Genomic DNA, 16,880 nt, shown 5'->3' with positions numbered 1-16,880 from the left:
TTTTTGATATGAAAGGACGAAATAATAATGAAAGTTTGAAGGAATGTTCAAAATGTTCGGACGAAAAAGAAGAAAACGGGTGGGAAACCACAAAATCAACCGCTAGCTCTCCAAACGAAATCAAATTGGAAACAATAAATTTAACCAAGAATAACACTTTTCTTTTTCGCTATATTCTTCGTCAAAGATCGAAAATTTCACTTTTCAGTATGTTTTCGAAGCAGTAAAGAGAAAAAAGAAAAAGAAATGATTGTAAAGGAAAAACAAGGCATATCAGAGGGACACATTTTCTAACTCAAACACCTACAGAGGGCTGAAAATCAATGTCGCAATGTGGCCGGTAATTCTTTTTTGAAAAGTCGTCCCAGGTATCATTACAATAATTTATGTGCTTTCACAGTGAACACATGTACCTGCTCATTTTATTTCGTACATGTAAACAACCATGCACGAAATGGAAAGGAGAATTACATATGGTTAAGGGAATGTCCGTGAAAATGGGAATTGAATTGAATTCACAGTTTTGTACTTTGGTTGTCAGCCTTATTATTATTCTGACATTTTTACAGAATACGTCAACACCCATCTCAGATACAGTGCTGTTTATGACTTATTTTTTACGCCTCCAGTTGTTTTGTTCTTAGAAATTAATAAAATTAACCCAGTTAAAGGCATCACCCCACGAATATGAGGTGGTACGGACTTCAGGTGGAGAATTCCTATACGGGGTCGTAGGTTATGGAGAGGAGGGTGATTCCGTCCATTTCTTCCTAATTGCCGTAAAAAACGGCCCGGAATATGCGGCGCGTGTGCAAGGCTGGCGCGCTCTAATCGAACTCGTTGTAGAAAATAGCGCGCCGGGGCGCTCGAAGTCGTGAAGTGTCTGACGTTAATCAATTCGCTTCGGATCCGTCACCACATTCACTTTAACTCAGAATCGTTTGAGATTTACAAACGCGTGCCTAGCCTATTAAATAATTACCGGGGCTAGCCCTGGGTCACGTCAGTGTTTATATCCTCTCAGACACGATTGGTACCAATTTATCGACCCCGAAGGGATGAAAGTCTTGGTGAGCACTAGGACGGATTTCAACCTCCGATCGATCGTACTGCCATAGCGGAACCTCCTACCGACTGCGGTACCATTAGAAGTGGTGCTATCTAAACTTTATTTGTTATACCCTAATATGTTTTTTTTTAATTAGAACTACCTATTTTCTAGCTCGAATTGTAGCACTGTTACTCATTACTGTAGCTGATTGTTTGTTCGGAGAGCAGGTTCTTTTTTTCCTCGTTCACTATTTGTTGATTTTAAATAATCATAGAAGAATGATATAAAGCTATATAAACTGAAGTAAATGAAATAAGCTTTAGATGACCTGCTAACCATTAAAATTTGCTGATCTCAAATAAATTGTCTTGAAATCCATAGAATCTTTTGATCTATGGATTTACCGATTGATCTCTGAATCAATTAATAGCGTGGCATGGGAGAAATCACGCCTCTTGAGCCATATATCGTTAAATTACTCACACTGATATCTTTCTTGACATCCTCAACTCAGGTTCCGTCACCTTTTTTCCTTTTTTCTCTTTTTGTCTTTTCAAGGATTTTTTTAACACTGTAGCTTATCTTTGTTGAATGTTGGCGAAGTTCTTTCACTGTTCTTCTTCTAAACTCATCAATTTTTCTATGAACTAGTCAATTACAAAATTAGCCGTGTAGCACTTTTATTCTTAGATACTATACTAAGAATACGCTTAAAATTGTTCAGGCACAATACATCGATGATTAGCACATTCCAATTTTTTTGCACACATCTGCTGGAGCAGTTCCAGATTCGAGCTCTTTGATGATTTTGTTGAGGTCTTCGTCGACAAACTTTTGGCATTTCTTCGTGGCGAATGGAATATCTTTCAATAGATTATGGCATTCCTTGTTTACTGCCTAAATGTGTACTATTTACAGTTTTTTTTTCTAAAAAGTTTTCACTAGAAATTCTTACATTTTCAATATCTTTTGTATCCTGGTCAAGCATCGGTACAACTGTTTTCACACCCATCTCACACATCAGACAATCCAATGATGCTTGAGATTGAGGGAGAGTAAAGGCAGCAACGGCCACAAGGGCAAGGACAATAAGGGAGCGCATCTGAAAATAGACAGTAATGCGATATGGAGCCGGAAAATTTTTCGTTTTAGAAAAGCAAATAGAAAACAATAGAACTGAGTGAAGAAAATGGATTTCAGCTTTCTAGAAATGCAGAAAAAATCCAAATTTGATCAGCAGCTTAGTGTGTGGTGCAAAAGGAACATTTTATTTAAATCATCCATCACATTTTTAGACTCCCTGGACTCTTAGCACCCCTAATTTTACTATAGGATGGATTTTCGGATGCTGAGCTTCAAAGGAAGTCCTGAAAAAGCTAACGATCTCGTCAAATTTGACGTTATTTCGGTTATTGGGTTAATGATAGGATAAATTCGTTAGGCAAAACCATACTAAGTCAGTAATTTTTATACCGTAACTAAGGTATTCTGAACGACGGCAAAATTTCAGTGAGAGAACGAACGAATCATCCAAAAAAAAGTCATGTGGTAGGGTCATATAGTAAGCGGACGAAATTTTCTTTCTTTTTCCATTTTAGTCCTCATGCGTACTATAATCATAATAGGTACATTTGCTTATTACTATGCTTGAAATAATATTTCCATGCACTTTTAGGTGCCAAAATAATTTCAAAGCATTGTGACAAACTTAAAGTGAGTAGAACTACACGTTCATTTAAAAATGCATTAAAAATATTACATTAAAAAATGAAACATGATTATAAAAACTCTAGTAACTAAGTTGAATGATTTAACGGATCACAAGAGGCAGTCATGTGGCACTCATTCGGTGAACAATGGCGGAATTTAACGCTATCCTAATCGTAAAAACGAGCGAGAAGCGGTACGATAAGCACATATCAGGAAGATCGGAGAATTTCTGCTATCTTTTCGATGGAACTCCACCCTTCGTATTAAGCATAGCAGCAACGTATGCATCTTTCAAGTGAGATTACATACGGAAGTAGAGAAAAAAATCCTCATACTGAATTTATGTTTTCTTATTCTGCTAACGACGTTTTGATGAAACTTTATTTGTGGATGGCCTGATTTTTCCACGATCTTACCTTTATCAAAGCTTGAAAATGGGAGAGAGGAGGATTTTGAGGGTAACCGAGTAGCAGAGGTTTCGAGAGCCATCGCTATTGCCTACATATTTTCATCCAGGACGAATGAAACCTGTATACTGTATTATTACATTATGTTACATTACAAACACTGTTATAAATTCTGATTCTTCTGACCTTTTACTGACTTTCATGGCAGTATTTTTCCATTTGCTCTCGTTAAACACCATTGGGTCTTTTTTTTTGCTTTATTGAAATCATCCGTTATTTCACCAGCTCAAGGGACTAAAGGTAGGTTCACAAATAGGTTCCTAACTTTTTAGGAACGTTTGAAGGTTAGTGATGTTTTGAAATTTGGAATTTTCTAGGATTTTTTTTGGGGAAATTTTCTTGTGACGTTATAGGAAGAACCTTCGTTACGACACCCGGCAACACACCTTTTTCTCAATTTTTTTCCCCTTAGCTACTCTATTTTTGGTCAAGAAGCCAAAGAGTAACAGAGAAGCACTCAACAGTTCATTAACAAGTCACTCTATCAACAAAATTATGCTATACAGAAACGGAAAAAAAACACATTGTCACTGGTGTTTTTTTTGAAATAACACGTAAAAAAAATTCACGTAATGACCACATACATAGAATTTTTTTGTACAAGGAGGAGGAGGAGAATTTTTTGAGCCAGTGATCAACTTCGCAGAAGGACATTGACCCGCACCACATATTGAAGAAAACGATGAATATCATCATAAAGCATGCATATTTCCCTATTATGGAGACAATTACACATTATGGATTAATAATAATAATAATGGATAGTAACGGCACCAAACACAATTATTCAGATGGTGTCTTTTAAAATAAATATTATTACAATAAATGAAACCTATTGCATTTTATGCGCGTCCAATGCTTTCTTTTAAAGTTCAAGCAAAGCAACTCTTGAACAATAGCAATACGCTTTATTCGAGGAAACTGATCCATTTTCTGATGGAATCCGTCCACTGAGCTCATTTAAACTTGTACATACGAACTGAGTTCGAAGCGTGGTCAACAATAAGGCATTGTCCAGCGCGTGTGCCCGATCCTACACAGATCCCGCATGGTCGTCTCAGACGAGCACCGTGTGAGTCGATGTAGAACACGAATGCTCCTTTGTACCGAGAAATCTGAAATGTTTCTTCATTGTATGAAAGAACTGATAGATGACCCGGCTAAATGAATGAATGAATGAATGAATGAATTAATTAATTAATTAATTAATTAATTAATTAATTAATGAGCAAACGAATGAACGAATTAGTGAGTGAATGAATGAATAGAAAATGATGAATGAGTGATTGAATGAATCGATAAATGAATGATTGAAGTGATGAATGAATTGATGAATGAATGAATGAATTGACGAATGAAAGAATAAATAGATGAAAAGAAATAAAATAAAATGCATAAAAGTATAGAAAAGAATGGAAGAGAAAATTAATCCATAAACGAATCGAATAAACAAATGAAGACAGCAAGAACCTACTATGGAATCGTCTGATTAAAGAGTGTAACAAACGAACAAATGAATGAATGAATGAATGAATGAATGAATGAATGAATGAATGAATGAATGAATGAATGAATAAATAAATAAATGAATAAATCAACGATGGAATGAATAAATAAAACAAATTGTTAAATAAATGGATAGAAAAACCTCACCGCTAACTGAGCTTTGTTAGTCTTTGCGTCGACTACACCAGCAATAACAAGACCACTTTCACGACACACAGCGCAAGTAGAAACCATAATACGGCCCCTGAAACTTCCTTCCCATACACTACACGAACAACACACGTATATTTTACGAAATAAAGATTAATTATACAAATATAATGATATAGTGCACAATATATGGCAACAAACTTGTGTTCTTCAGGAGCAATGGGGATCTCTCTTAAAAATCTTCCTGCCCCATCAAATAAAAGTAATCCATGAGTTGTCCCGACAAGAATATCATCATCTAGTCCAACGTTGACTGATGTGACAGTGTGACCACGAGTAGGGAAACTGAATTGTGGTCGCATATTCGAGTCAAACACGAAGATCTGTAAAAAGATAGAATAAATAGTTTGGATTCAAGAAGGAATCAAGCTACTACTTTCTAGAAGCGTAAGAGTTTCTGTGCAAGAAGAAAACATAAAACATCTCAGCATGAAACAGTGACCATGCGAAACTGGTCCACAAAACCATAAGGAATGGTAAAAAAAAAAACGGAAAGAACAAAAAACATAGAAGAAAAAATTACCTTTTGCGCATCTGCAATCAAATATCTTCCTCTGTGATCAGCCGCCAAATCTATTGGTTCATTGAATTCGGAGAAGTTGATGCTCTAAATTCAATGAGAGTATCTTCAGAAAAATGATGAATGTGGATTTTTCCAATGATTTTGGTATTTTGATGTTTGTTAGCAACGCAATAGAAATTTTTCAGCATTTTCAAACTACCAACACTATTGTCCTTCATATGTACAACTCATATTTAAATTAACAAATTAACAATAAATAAATAAGTAGAGATAGAGGCATTTTTTTCAGGGATCGAATAGAGCGTCTCAGAATGAGTCGATTTAGAATAAGTGATGAAAAAATGGAAAAAAAATGGGAAACATTGACTACAGGAATTTAAAGAAAAACACAACAAAAAATAAACAAAATAAAACAAATAAATGAATCGCGATAAAGAACTAAGAGGGAGCAAAAAAGGGGCAAATTAGAACCTAGTTCTCAAAAAAGTTCAATAATTCAAGAGATTCCATTTATTCTCAAGGAGAAACCGCGCACTAGGACTGTTAACTAAGAACTAAAATGACACCAACCTGAATTTCATCGCCTTTGGGTCCCAAACGGGTAATACTTTTCGTCCTCCAGTTCAGAATAGCCATATCACCACCAGATAACAGAGCCATTCCTACAGCAGTTCCTCCGCTCAGACATGGAGGTTTCAGGTCGCTGATTACTTCGCCTGTTTCCTTGACCACACGCACTACAAGTAGGCGGGAATCATCAAAAAGTACTGTTATATTTCTTCTCCATTTAAACAACATGGTACAGAATTTAAAAAAGAGAAGAAAAAAAATCACATCGAGGTATTGAAAAATTACATCGTAAGAAACCGAACTCGGATAATTTTCCAAAAAAGAAAAGGAAAAAGAACGAGCAGTGGAAATGCTTCGTCAACGTAAAATTAGAAAAAAAAAAACATCCTACTGGGGTGAACTCCTAAGAAACACACGTGAAGGCCTATTTATTGACTCATTTTTCAAATTTTTCAGCTGCAACAAAATCCATCCACCTACGCAGAGCCTCCTGCGCGTCTCACGCGACGGCAAAAGCTTACAAATTCAGAAGGAAGTAATGACAATTGAGGTTAAGCTGACTACATAGGCAGTTGGAACCAATCCGAGATCTGTGGAGAACCGCTATGCATCCAGCTGGACACATTTGTTATGAATTACCAGCACCACATATCGTACTAGTGTTGCATTTTAAACATTTTAAAAAATCGCAAAAAAAAAGAGTATTTATGAGAGAGGAGGGGGAGGGATTAAGCGAAAGCGAAAAGAGTATGAATAAAAAAGAAGAAAAAAGAGTGCAAATAAAAACATACGAAAAAAATAATGATACGGATGACAGGCAGGGCGAGTATAAATAAAATCAGAAACCCTACCTCTTTCATTGCCGGTATCCAGCACATACAGCACATAATCACCGTTCATTGCAACTTTCACAGGTTGATGTAGTTCAACCGGTAACTGCCACCTATAAATGATGTGCGATAAAATTCCTATCAAAAACAGAAATATATTCGATGTATGATCAATAAATAAAATATTCACTTCGGTGGGTGGTGTGACGAAACCGAAACAGGAAATGGGCTATTCTTAATTGGACGACCAAATATATCGACATCAACCACGTAGTCACCAGGATTTTGTACCCTGAAGGTGAGGATTTGAAAATCACAAACTTTCTAGTTTCACCTAAACCATCTAAGACAAAAAAATATGTGTTTTCGCGGTAAACCAAACAGGCAACCAAAAATTTCTAATAGTGAACATCTTCCATCGAAGAGGGCGTGGTTTAATTGTACAAAGATTTTTTTCTCCTGACTTGTTACTGGAAGTGGTACAATCGCTTCAGACTCCACCCTATTCAGTGGATGAGATGGTAAAATTTTCAAATTTTCTCAAGAGGCTGAGTTTTGTATGATAACTTCAAGTAAATAATAAATGTAAAATACAAATATGAAATAATAAGAAGAAAAGTTTCTTAAAAGTGCAACTTGTCCAGAAAAAACTCCTACCGAAAAGAAAGTTCATAAGTGCCATCATTGAGATCGTTAATAGATATAGGCAAAGATGTTTCATCCAAGCGGAGGCGTACGTCCAAAGGATCTCCGCCGGAATTTCGAGGTTTACAGTCTACATCAAAGGTCCTGAAAAGAAAATTTTGCATGAACCACATCATAATTTATTTTTGGGCGCGTGTGGAGATAGTATGTTGACAAAAAACGTAGACTTATTTGCACTTCTATACATAAAAAACTACTTCGCATGAATCCTAACCTCACAATAAGTTTCACTTCAATATAAGTAGAAGCTGTGTCAATAAGTTCTACAACCGTCTCTCCAGGGAACGTGGTCGATGCAGCCAACGATCCAAAATCACCGAGACATCGTTGCACATCTGGAAAAACTGATCATTGCCGATCAGAAAATGCTCCACGTGGAGATTTAAAAGAATAAACTTGTAAGGGGACCTTCTGTGAAAAAAAAACACACGATCTTTAGATAAATTCACCGCAGATCAGCTGATTAGAGTTCGTGTTCAGCTTGAGAAACGCGTTCTCGCGTGGTTGTGTGAGTTGACGTTCCCATCCGCTATCCATCGCCTTCAGTTGGCGTGCCATAGAACGCACATCCAGCTGGCACGACTCCAGCTCCTACAACGAGCACGAGCACTATTAACGTTCTTCTTGAATAAAAATACAAACCTGATTTATCTACGCGAAGAAAATAGGGTTTACGGCACATAAATACAGAAAAAAATAAATATAGGAATATAAATATGACACTAACTATTCTCTCAAAATTTTCTGTTTTTCCGTGTAAAATTTCTTGGATGCTTTCTTGAGAAACAGGGATGCTACAAAAAAGACTGAAAAGACTGGACAAAAAATGTAAAAAAGGGAAATTAGGACAAATTTTTAAGAAATAAATAATGACAAAATGACAAAAGTGTAGGTAGACCAAAAAAGGAAAAAAATTGACCACAATCTTTTGAATGAATTGAAATGAGAGTCCTGACAGAATAAATTGTGAGAAAACACTGCAAAATTTCAAAGTATTTTTTTTCTGATAAGCTGAGAAAAAAACACAAATAAATACTAAGCCTTCTAAATACTACGTTCTCATTCCTGGATGAAAAATCTCAAATCAGAGCCAGTAGTATGTATGCTATTCACAAATTTTAATCACTTATTAGTACAAAATAACTGAAACGAAGGTGTGGGCGCCCAATTTAAAACGAATCTCTCATTCAGGATGGCCCAGATTACTACTTTAAATATAACGGAGTCACAGCTTATCAATAAATAGAAAGATGAGTCAAGAAATGTGATGATTCGGCAGAATTACGAAAGAAATCGTGAAAATACGGTTGTGTCGTATTCCTTGGCATCCGTGACAATGAGTATGGAATTCAAGTAAACCTTACAGAGATGAGAAACAACGAACAACTCGTCTGTCACGATGCTGCCCTTCTCGAATTCCCATCAATGAATTAAAGGACATCGTTGGTCACGTGTTCTATATTTCTGTTTCTAGTGTGCAGTAGAGTCCCGTGACGAGAATTTGAGCAACATTTCGATGGATCGTGGAAATATTACACCGCGTCGCGAAATTACTTTCTACAGAAATGTTACCCACACTTTCGATGTACTCTATTGCACACTAAAAATAGAAAAGTCATTGATGGGCATCCGAGAACATACATATAACATAAACTAAAAAGAAACTCAAAAAACCTTTAACAATCCATGAAATCCTGATACAGTATCATACAGTATCACCAACTTTTATAAACTCCCTGCCGCTGAATTGCAGCGAATAGAATAAAATATAGCTTTGATAGCGTTGATAAATCCTTTGGTGTTGCAGCTACGCGTTTGTTTTCATCTAATTCTTATAATCTTTTAAGTTCTTTATTCTATTACTCTTACATTTCTAAATTCTTCAAAATCCTAATACAGTATTATCTATTTCTTGTCATCTCTTAAATCCTTTATCCTATTGTTCTTACGTTTCTTAAATTCTTTGAAATCCTAATATAGTACTACCTATTTCTTGAAATCTCTTAAATTCTTTATTCTATTATTCTTACATTTCTTAAATTCTTCAAAATCCTAATACAGTATTATCTATTTCTTAAAATCTCTTAAAATCTTCATGCTATTATTCTTTCATTTCTTAAATTTTTTATTCTATTATTTCCTAGAAGTTATCCTAAAGCCCAACTGAATTTTCTTGTGATTAACGTTATCCTAAAGCCCAACTGAATCTCCTAAAGATTAACTTAAGACTCATCTCCTAGCTACAGAGCGATTAGCTGATAAGATTACCCTAAGACTAATTTCTTAACTTAATACTGATTAGCTGATGTGATTAACTTAAGACGACTTTAACAATCAAAATAAAAATAATAGTACTAAGAATAACGATGGCTGCAGCGAGGACGACGATAAAATAACATCCAGAGATTACCGCGGAAGAAAAATGAGGTGAAATCAGTACTTTGAACTCGAACGGCTTCTACGTAAACAAACGCCTTCAGCTCCCCGATGACTAAGCTATATTCTTATCAAATATCGAATCATGTGCTTAATGGTTCTGTTCCGTTGTTTTCAAAGGAGGCGATGATCTCGTGTCTTACATGTTTCCCAGGATATTTCTAGAAATCCTATTCGTAATAAGGATCGAAACAGCACTTTTTTTATAAACGCAGAAATAGAAACATCATTAAAAAAAATACTGAGTCATACTTAGCGGTTCCGCCGATTCAAGCAATTCAAGCATATTCCTAAAAATGACTCAATTGCTAGCAATAACGTCGCCAAAATACGTTTTATGACATCATTTTTCCTTAACTTATAGTTCATTTACCGAAATACTTTTATTTTATAAAAAAAATACTTCTGTTTCCAATTAAAATGGAAACGAATGGATGAAATAGTACTTCATAAAAAAAAACTAAATCAATACATGAAATATGAGAAACTTGAACGATACGCGATAAAACCTCTGAAAGGTAAATGAGATAGAAGAGGAAGTTCCACGAAATCGATAAAATCGCTTACCTTAGCGAGTTTTTTCTTCTCGTCGCTGATCGCTTCGATCTGATCTTTGAGGACTTTTCGTTTTTCGTCTCGTCGAACTCGTACGCTTTCGATTAGATCACGTCGACGGTTCTCGACCGTGTTCGACACTTCCTAAACCGAAGAATTCAGTTCCAGCACATAATTTTATTCCCTCAATTCAAAAAAAAAGGTGAAAATCTCAGTTGTTGACCTCAACTTGTTAGGAAAAGGAAACCGAAAATCTACGTTTTCAGAGAAAGAGATCATTTATCCTGGCTCCACGGAAGCCACAAATAAAACCCATCTCATACTCTCTATTAATCACCTTTAGGGTTTTCCAAACAATACAGAAGACAATGTAAAGGAAAATTGCGAAATAAAATGGACTACAACATATTTGGTAAGGAGATTACTAAAAAAATCTAGAAACTACTTTAAAAATCTCTAAACGAGAAAGTTGGTTGTTAATTCCTCTGCTCAGGAAAAAAAGAAACAGCTTCACGTATCTAAGCGTTTGAGAAAAGTCTCTCGTAAGGGATTGTAAGGTATCTATTTGAGCTTTTAAACTAAGCTAGAGCGCAGATGTAGTTTCTTTTCATGTCGCATGCAATTATAAAAATCAACACATCAGATTGTGCAGCTGTCCAACCCCCTAAGGAGAACCTCGTTGTCATAGGAACACATTTCCATAAGTTCTCAAGCATAGTTTTTTTTTCACTTGATGACCATGTAAGCACTTAATCCATAAAAGATAAAATTAAGTAGATGAAATTATAAAAAAAATAGGCACAGGAAAAGATTAAATTAAGTAGTGTTCCATATAAAGAAGTGAATTGTCCAACTTATCCCGGTCCAAAACTATCATCAAAAGTGAGAGATATAAAAAAAAAGTATTTTAAAAGTATATATAATACAGGCAATAGAATTTAAATAGTAAAGAATAAAATGTAGAGTTGAAAGATAAACAGGAGACATCGAATAGTGGATATTTAAAATACTAATCGGATGCTTAAAATTAAAACAAAAATCCTCTCATTGATGAAAGCACGCATGTCTCAATCACAAGAGCACTTCCTAGAGTAAATCAGGATCTTCCCTAGAGATTGTTGTCACTTGCAGAAGCACTGCGCTTCTTTGTATCAGAATTTTCCGACTAAATTAAAAAGAACTGACAAGATTTCTAGTCGCAAGTCGTAATTTCTATTTACTCAAAAAAAGGATTGCAAAACTAGAAACAAAATAATCTAGATTTAATTTAACAGTCTTAAAGTAGCGGAGCAATGTCTGGACAAAGTTTTTACATTGGAAAATCTTCTTTTTATAATCATAAAACAGCTATTTGAGTAGGGAATCTGCAGAAACACTACTCTTCAACAGGAAGGAGAGTAAAGAAGATTTAAAAAAAAGAAGAAAGGGGAAAAGAAAGAAAGAAGGAGAAAATGTGTACCATGAAAACCCTAGAACCACTTTTTTGATAATCTTTGAAAAAGAAGGGCTTGTCGAAACGTAATGAAGGATAAATAAAATTTCAGAAAAAACTCGTTTGGCAAAACAAGAGAACATAAATCCAGGAGGAAAGGAAGCTCTGAATGTACTCAGCGAGTCATTAGTGGCTTGTATGATGAATCCTATTAAAGTAAAAAATAAACAATAAAATTCTGTTAATTACGTCTCGAACCCAGACAAATGGCTCAGAAATTTTGGATCTTTTCGAATAAGTGCTCGCGCCAAAGTGAACATATTCGAAAAGACCGAAATTAGAATTGAAGTAATTAAATACCTAAAGAAACTGCAGTGTAAACGAAGCAAATGGCCAAAAAGCATCGATTTAACTTCTGTTAAGGGAAAGAATTCATTTCCATTTACATGTTTATGTATAACTTGTGAGAATGACGTCATTTGATGTCAATAACCGGTTCTGAATGATGCTGAATCAAACGTTTTCATTAAGAGCGTTGCAAAAATGAAATATGGTCAATAGATCGTTGACGTAGAAATTTTTATTTCAAAAATACTAGTGCCTCCGGAACGGATTACACATAACAAGTCAATTGTTCCGTGTAATCAGAATACCACAGACATGTACTTGAAATTAAAATAAATACTTCACATATAACAGAAAAATATGTAACTTTACTTTGATCCATAAAATTCAGAGATTTATTACTAATTTTAAAATTGATTTTTTGAATTTATTTCTTGGCGTTGCAGCGAGACACCAATTATCCAATATACGACGATGAAGAGTATGGAGAAATCCTCAATTTCCCAAAGTCAACATCTCTCAGGATGATTTTTCTGATTCTAACTGTACAAAAACTAAAATAACCGAACTAGCCCTCATAAAACCTCTCGATGTCACCGTTGGGTAACCAACAGTTTCTACAGTAATTCTCATGAACCAAAATAGCAATGAAGCCTCCTCTGAGTTATGTTGATATCCCGAAACCTAAACTCCAAACGAGGGGGACTGTTCTTTTTTTTTTGTTGGGGACATTTCAGAAAATATTTCTTGGTATATAAAAACATCCACTCGTAGACACTAAATACATCCCCGTTTTTATTAAGATTGGAAAATTCTCCTCTGTTTGTTCAAAATATTCAAAATTCCAAAGAAATAATACTATTAGCTATTTCTACTGGCAAACCTATCAAAGATATGCAAACAAACAAACAAACAAACAAATATTATTCAAACAAAGATCACAAAATTTGAAAAAAAACAGCACAAAAAAGAAAAAAGAAAGGACTGATTGAATCACTTAAGTATGCCCACGCAAAATCATCTGAGTCATATTTGAGGAAACAGATGACACATAGGGTGGAAAGTCAGCAAAGAGGAACGTGGACAACATCCTTCCAACATCTTCATACTTGCGGTCGCATTTTTGCGTAAAAACTATGTAATGTAACGTTGAGAAACACGAAGTAATCATGAGAACGGTGAGTGCGTCGAGCGTGATAAGAAAAGGTTTTTATGTAGAGCAAAATCGATAACCTCTATGAGTTCAGCTACGAAAAAAAAACCACTTAGAGGGATTACTATTCTAAGGACATTATCTAGGTGAAGAATGACGGTATCGACATTACAATCTACCGACGCGCTTACGCGCCACCCTCTTCACGCCTGAATAATATCCGTAACATATAATTCGACTACGCTCTCGGTAAAGAAATCTCCGATAAAATCAAGGACGCAAGAAAAAAAAAACTAAAAACCACTCAAAACTATTACACAAAAAGGTTGACATTGGATTTCACGGATTTTTGCAAAGCGATGAATTTTCATCAAGTCATGAAATTTAGGCAGAAAATAATTTCATCCTTTCTATAGTAAAAACAACAAATAAATAAATAAATTTAATAAATTAAATATACTATCTTAAAAAAGTATCTTAAAAAACAAGTTTGACTTCGGAATAATAAATTAAGTATAAGCTTTTCAGCTGCTTTATTATTCAGCTTCGAGCTGTTGAGTAATATGGATGAATTTCTAAAAAAAAAGACGGAACGTGAGTGATTTATGTCACGTTCGTTCTTTGAGTTCTCTGTAAAAGAGAGTTCCAAGTGATAAACAAGTACCACTCTGAATTCCTCATTCATTTTTTTAAGGTAGTCGAAAATGATGAATTGTCTAGAAAAAGCAAGTTCCTGAATTTCTAGTTGCTGACGACTGTGAAGGTTCAGTTAAAAAACCACCAGAAGTTAGGAAAAGTCAACTAATCGCTAAGACACAGAGGCTAAGTAAATGTTCAATACTGCTGAGTTTCTTAGTTACGGTACATATCTCAATATAATAAATATAAAAATTTTTGAATGTAAGGTACACAAAAATAGAGCTAGAAAATCGGATATTTGGCTGAATTTCAAAACTTCTATGTACCTTTTGATCGGTTTCACTACTCAGAATTTTTCACAACAATCATTCCGCGTAGGAAAATTATTCCATGGTATTTCTAGTGCCACATACGCGTCTGGAATTGTCGTTTAAATTTTGCGAATTCTTCGACAAAATTGGGCTAGTTGCCAGTTTTTAAGAGCAAAAAAAAAACGAGATGGAAAGAAATAAAAATATAATATAAATAACAGAATATAACTTCTACGTCATAAGTGCGATAGAGCGGATCTATCCTAAGTGGACGGGGATTACCTTCTTTTTCCGACATTTTCCGAATCGAAGAAGGTTATTCGACCAAACAAGAAAAGAGAAGGGGCCAGTTGTGGATAAGGGGAACACTTGTAAAAGTTTTATGTCCCTTATCACTTCTATATGCGCTATTTGTTCAACAATAAATGTATCCAGCAGCCAATTTGCCAAATAAGAGCATGGTAACCAAACCCCAAAACTTTGGTTCAAATGAAAATTCAGGTCAAAGGGTCCACTAACAGATTATAATGATTCCAATACAATTCCCAATCAAATATATTGGTTTGGGAGAGGGAAATCAAGGGACAAATATCGTAGAAGGTCCTTTTCGATCGTAACAAGGGGACCGCTCATCTAAATATTCTCCAGCAACTGGATTCTTCAGTGGGTGCATAATTACGAATCTAAAGTTTGAAAACAATTTTCACATACAGTACGTAGGTGGGAAGGATAGAGAAGAGGAAAGAAAGAGAGAAAAAAGAGAAAAACCGGTCTGCAACTACATAGAACCTGAGTTCGGAACTGTTGTACAAGTCGAGAAGAACAAATTCAAAGCTTTTTTAAAGAACTTAATAAGAGATGGGACAAGCATGGGACCAAAAAGTCGGTATCAGAAATTGAAATATCTATGTATTATCACGATAAACAAAGCAAATCTACTTGAAAGTTAGTGCCACATTTCTGTACATCTCATTCCTCAAAGGTAACGTATCAGGAAATTGACCCAGCATGGAAACCCAAAGGGAAAACATAGAGTTTGAATTGTGGATTACGGGTTTCCTACTGTTTTCATTCAGTTTCCTCCTAACTTTTTCAATTTCTCCTTACTGTAGTAATTTTTAATAAGAATTTCCGCAAAATAACCACAGAGGTACGGTATGGACTGAGCTGGACACAAAACCTGGTTCACAGTGATTCGAACTGTAGGAAATCCAGTGAGAATAAAGGTAAGGTAAGGATTTTACATTTAAAAAAATCAGGAAGTTGAATAGGAGACATACCTGGAACGTGGTGTTGATTTGGTCTAAGATTTTATCGACATTTTTATCAAGTTGATCGATCTCTTGACTAACACATTCATGAGCTTGATCAAGAGCGCGAAGTCGTCCCTAAAGTTGAAGTATAAATTAAACGCAGCATATGTGTCAGGAATAAAACGTCTGGAAAGTTCTACCTTCGCTCGATAGACAACAATTTCCGACATACGTTTAAGAGCGATTGAAAATGGTATCACAGTGTGTTGAGTGCATTTTTTACTGAAATCATTTTATAATTTAGCAGAGAAATCTTAAGCACATTGAAAATTTCGAGTTCCCTTAGAAAAAGAATCAAAATCTATAATAACGATGAGTTAAAATTCTACCAAAAAATCAAATAAAGTGAACTTTACAGAATAACTTTGTGATTTTTTTTCGTCAATTACGGGCGAAACAAAAAAGGATACAAAGGCACTTAGTTGAGCGCGAGAATTTTAAAAAATTATATTAACGAAATCCCGTAAACTATTCCAATACCCTGCGAGTGTAGCCTAGCGATAATATCTCCTTTCTATTCTTATAAAATTGGAATCACGCTAAATGTGAAATCGATCAAAAGAGACGCAGATTCGCTAGTATGTAGGCGTACGAAAATTACAGTAATAATTCAAACGGTTCTACAAAGAGGACTGGTTTTACCGGTCAAAATTTTAGCACTGATCGACTTCAGCACAATTGTGCTGAAAAACTTCTAAACCTCGCTTAAAGCTTAGCATTATCCCATGAATCTGAAGTGGTACGGATTTCAGGTGGAGTATTCTTATACGGGATAGTAGATTATGGAAAGGTGGGTGTTTTTCCGTCTTTCCGTGATTCCGCGATTTCTTGCTAATTGGCGTAAAAAGCAGCCCGGAAAATGCGGCGTGTGCACACGGCTGGCGCGCTCCAATCGAACTCGTAGAAAATAGCGCGCAGGAACGCTCGAATCCGTATCTTTCGGGCCGTTTTTTACTGCAATTAGGAAGAAATTGAAAGAATCACCCCCTTTCCTTAATCTACTATCTTGTATACAAATACTCCACCTAAAATCCGTACCATCTCAGATTCGTGGGGTGATGCCTTTAAATAGGTATTTTCATCTCATCCCGCAAAACTTTAAACATTATACTTATACATTATTC

General features: G+C 35.3%; 1 protein-coding gene across 3 annotated transcripts in view; it reads right to left on the bottom strand.

Annotated features, from left to right (window-relative positions):
- Positions 1-1,792: 1,792 nt before the first annotated feature.
- The window catches only part of RB195_016831 (uncharacterized protein), a gene marked incomplete at both ends in the record, with an annotated part of 20,024 nt that continues 4,936 nt past the window's right edge, over positions 1,793-16,880 (bottom strand). The window contains 15 exons of one of the 3 annotated variants that reach the window (XM_064183545.1): positions 1,793-1,948; positions 2,007-2,153; positions 4,209-4,343; positions 4,882-4,978; positions 5,086-5,267; positions 5,468-5,551; positions 6,038-6,204; positions 6,889-6,980; positions 7,058-7,159; positions 7,525-7,656; positions 7,787-7,907; positions 8,022-8,163; positions 10,576-10,707; positions 15,724-15,831; positions 15,897-15,978. In XM_064183545.1, the coding sequence (XP_064039425.1) occupies positions 1,793-1,948; positions 2,007-2,153; positions 4,209-4,343; positions 4,882-4,978; positions 5,086-5,267; positions 5,468-5,551; positions 6,038-6,204; positions 6,889-6,980; positions 7,058-7,159; positions 7,525-7,656; positions 7,787-7,907; positions 8,022-8,163; positions 10,576-10,707; positions 15,724-15,831; positions 15,897-15,978 (1,879 nt within the window). Of the gene's footprint in view, positions 1,949-2,006; positions 2,154-4,184; positions 4,344-4,881; positions 4,979-5,085; positions 5,268-5,467; positions 5,552-6,037; positions 6,205-6,888; positions 6,981-7,057; positions 7,160-7,524; positions 7,657-7,786; positions 7,908-8,021; positions 8,164-10,575; positions 10,708-15,723; positions 15,832-15,896; positions 15,979-16,880 lie in introns of those variants that run through there. The other 2 variants (XM_064183544.1, XM_013449843.2) reach the window with 2 other exon arrangements.

This window comes from Necator americanus, chromosome II (assembly GCF_031761385.1).
Source record: "Necator americanus strain Aroian chromosome II, whole genome shotgun sequence".
NCBI classification, from domain to species: domain Eukaryota; kingdom Metazoa; phylum Nematoda; class Chromadorea; order Rhabditida; family Ancylostomatidae; genus Necator; species Necator americanus.
This window is presented reverse-complemented; position numbering and strand designations above follow the sequence as displayed.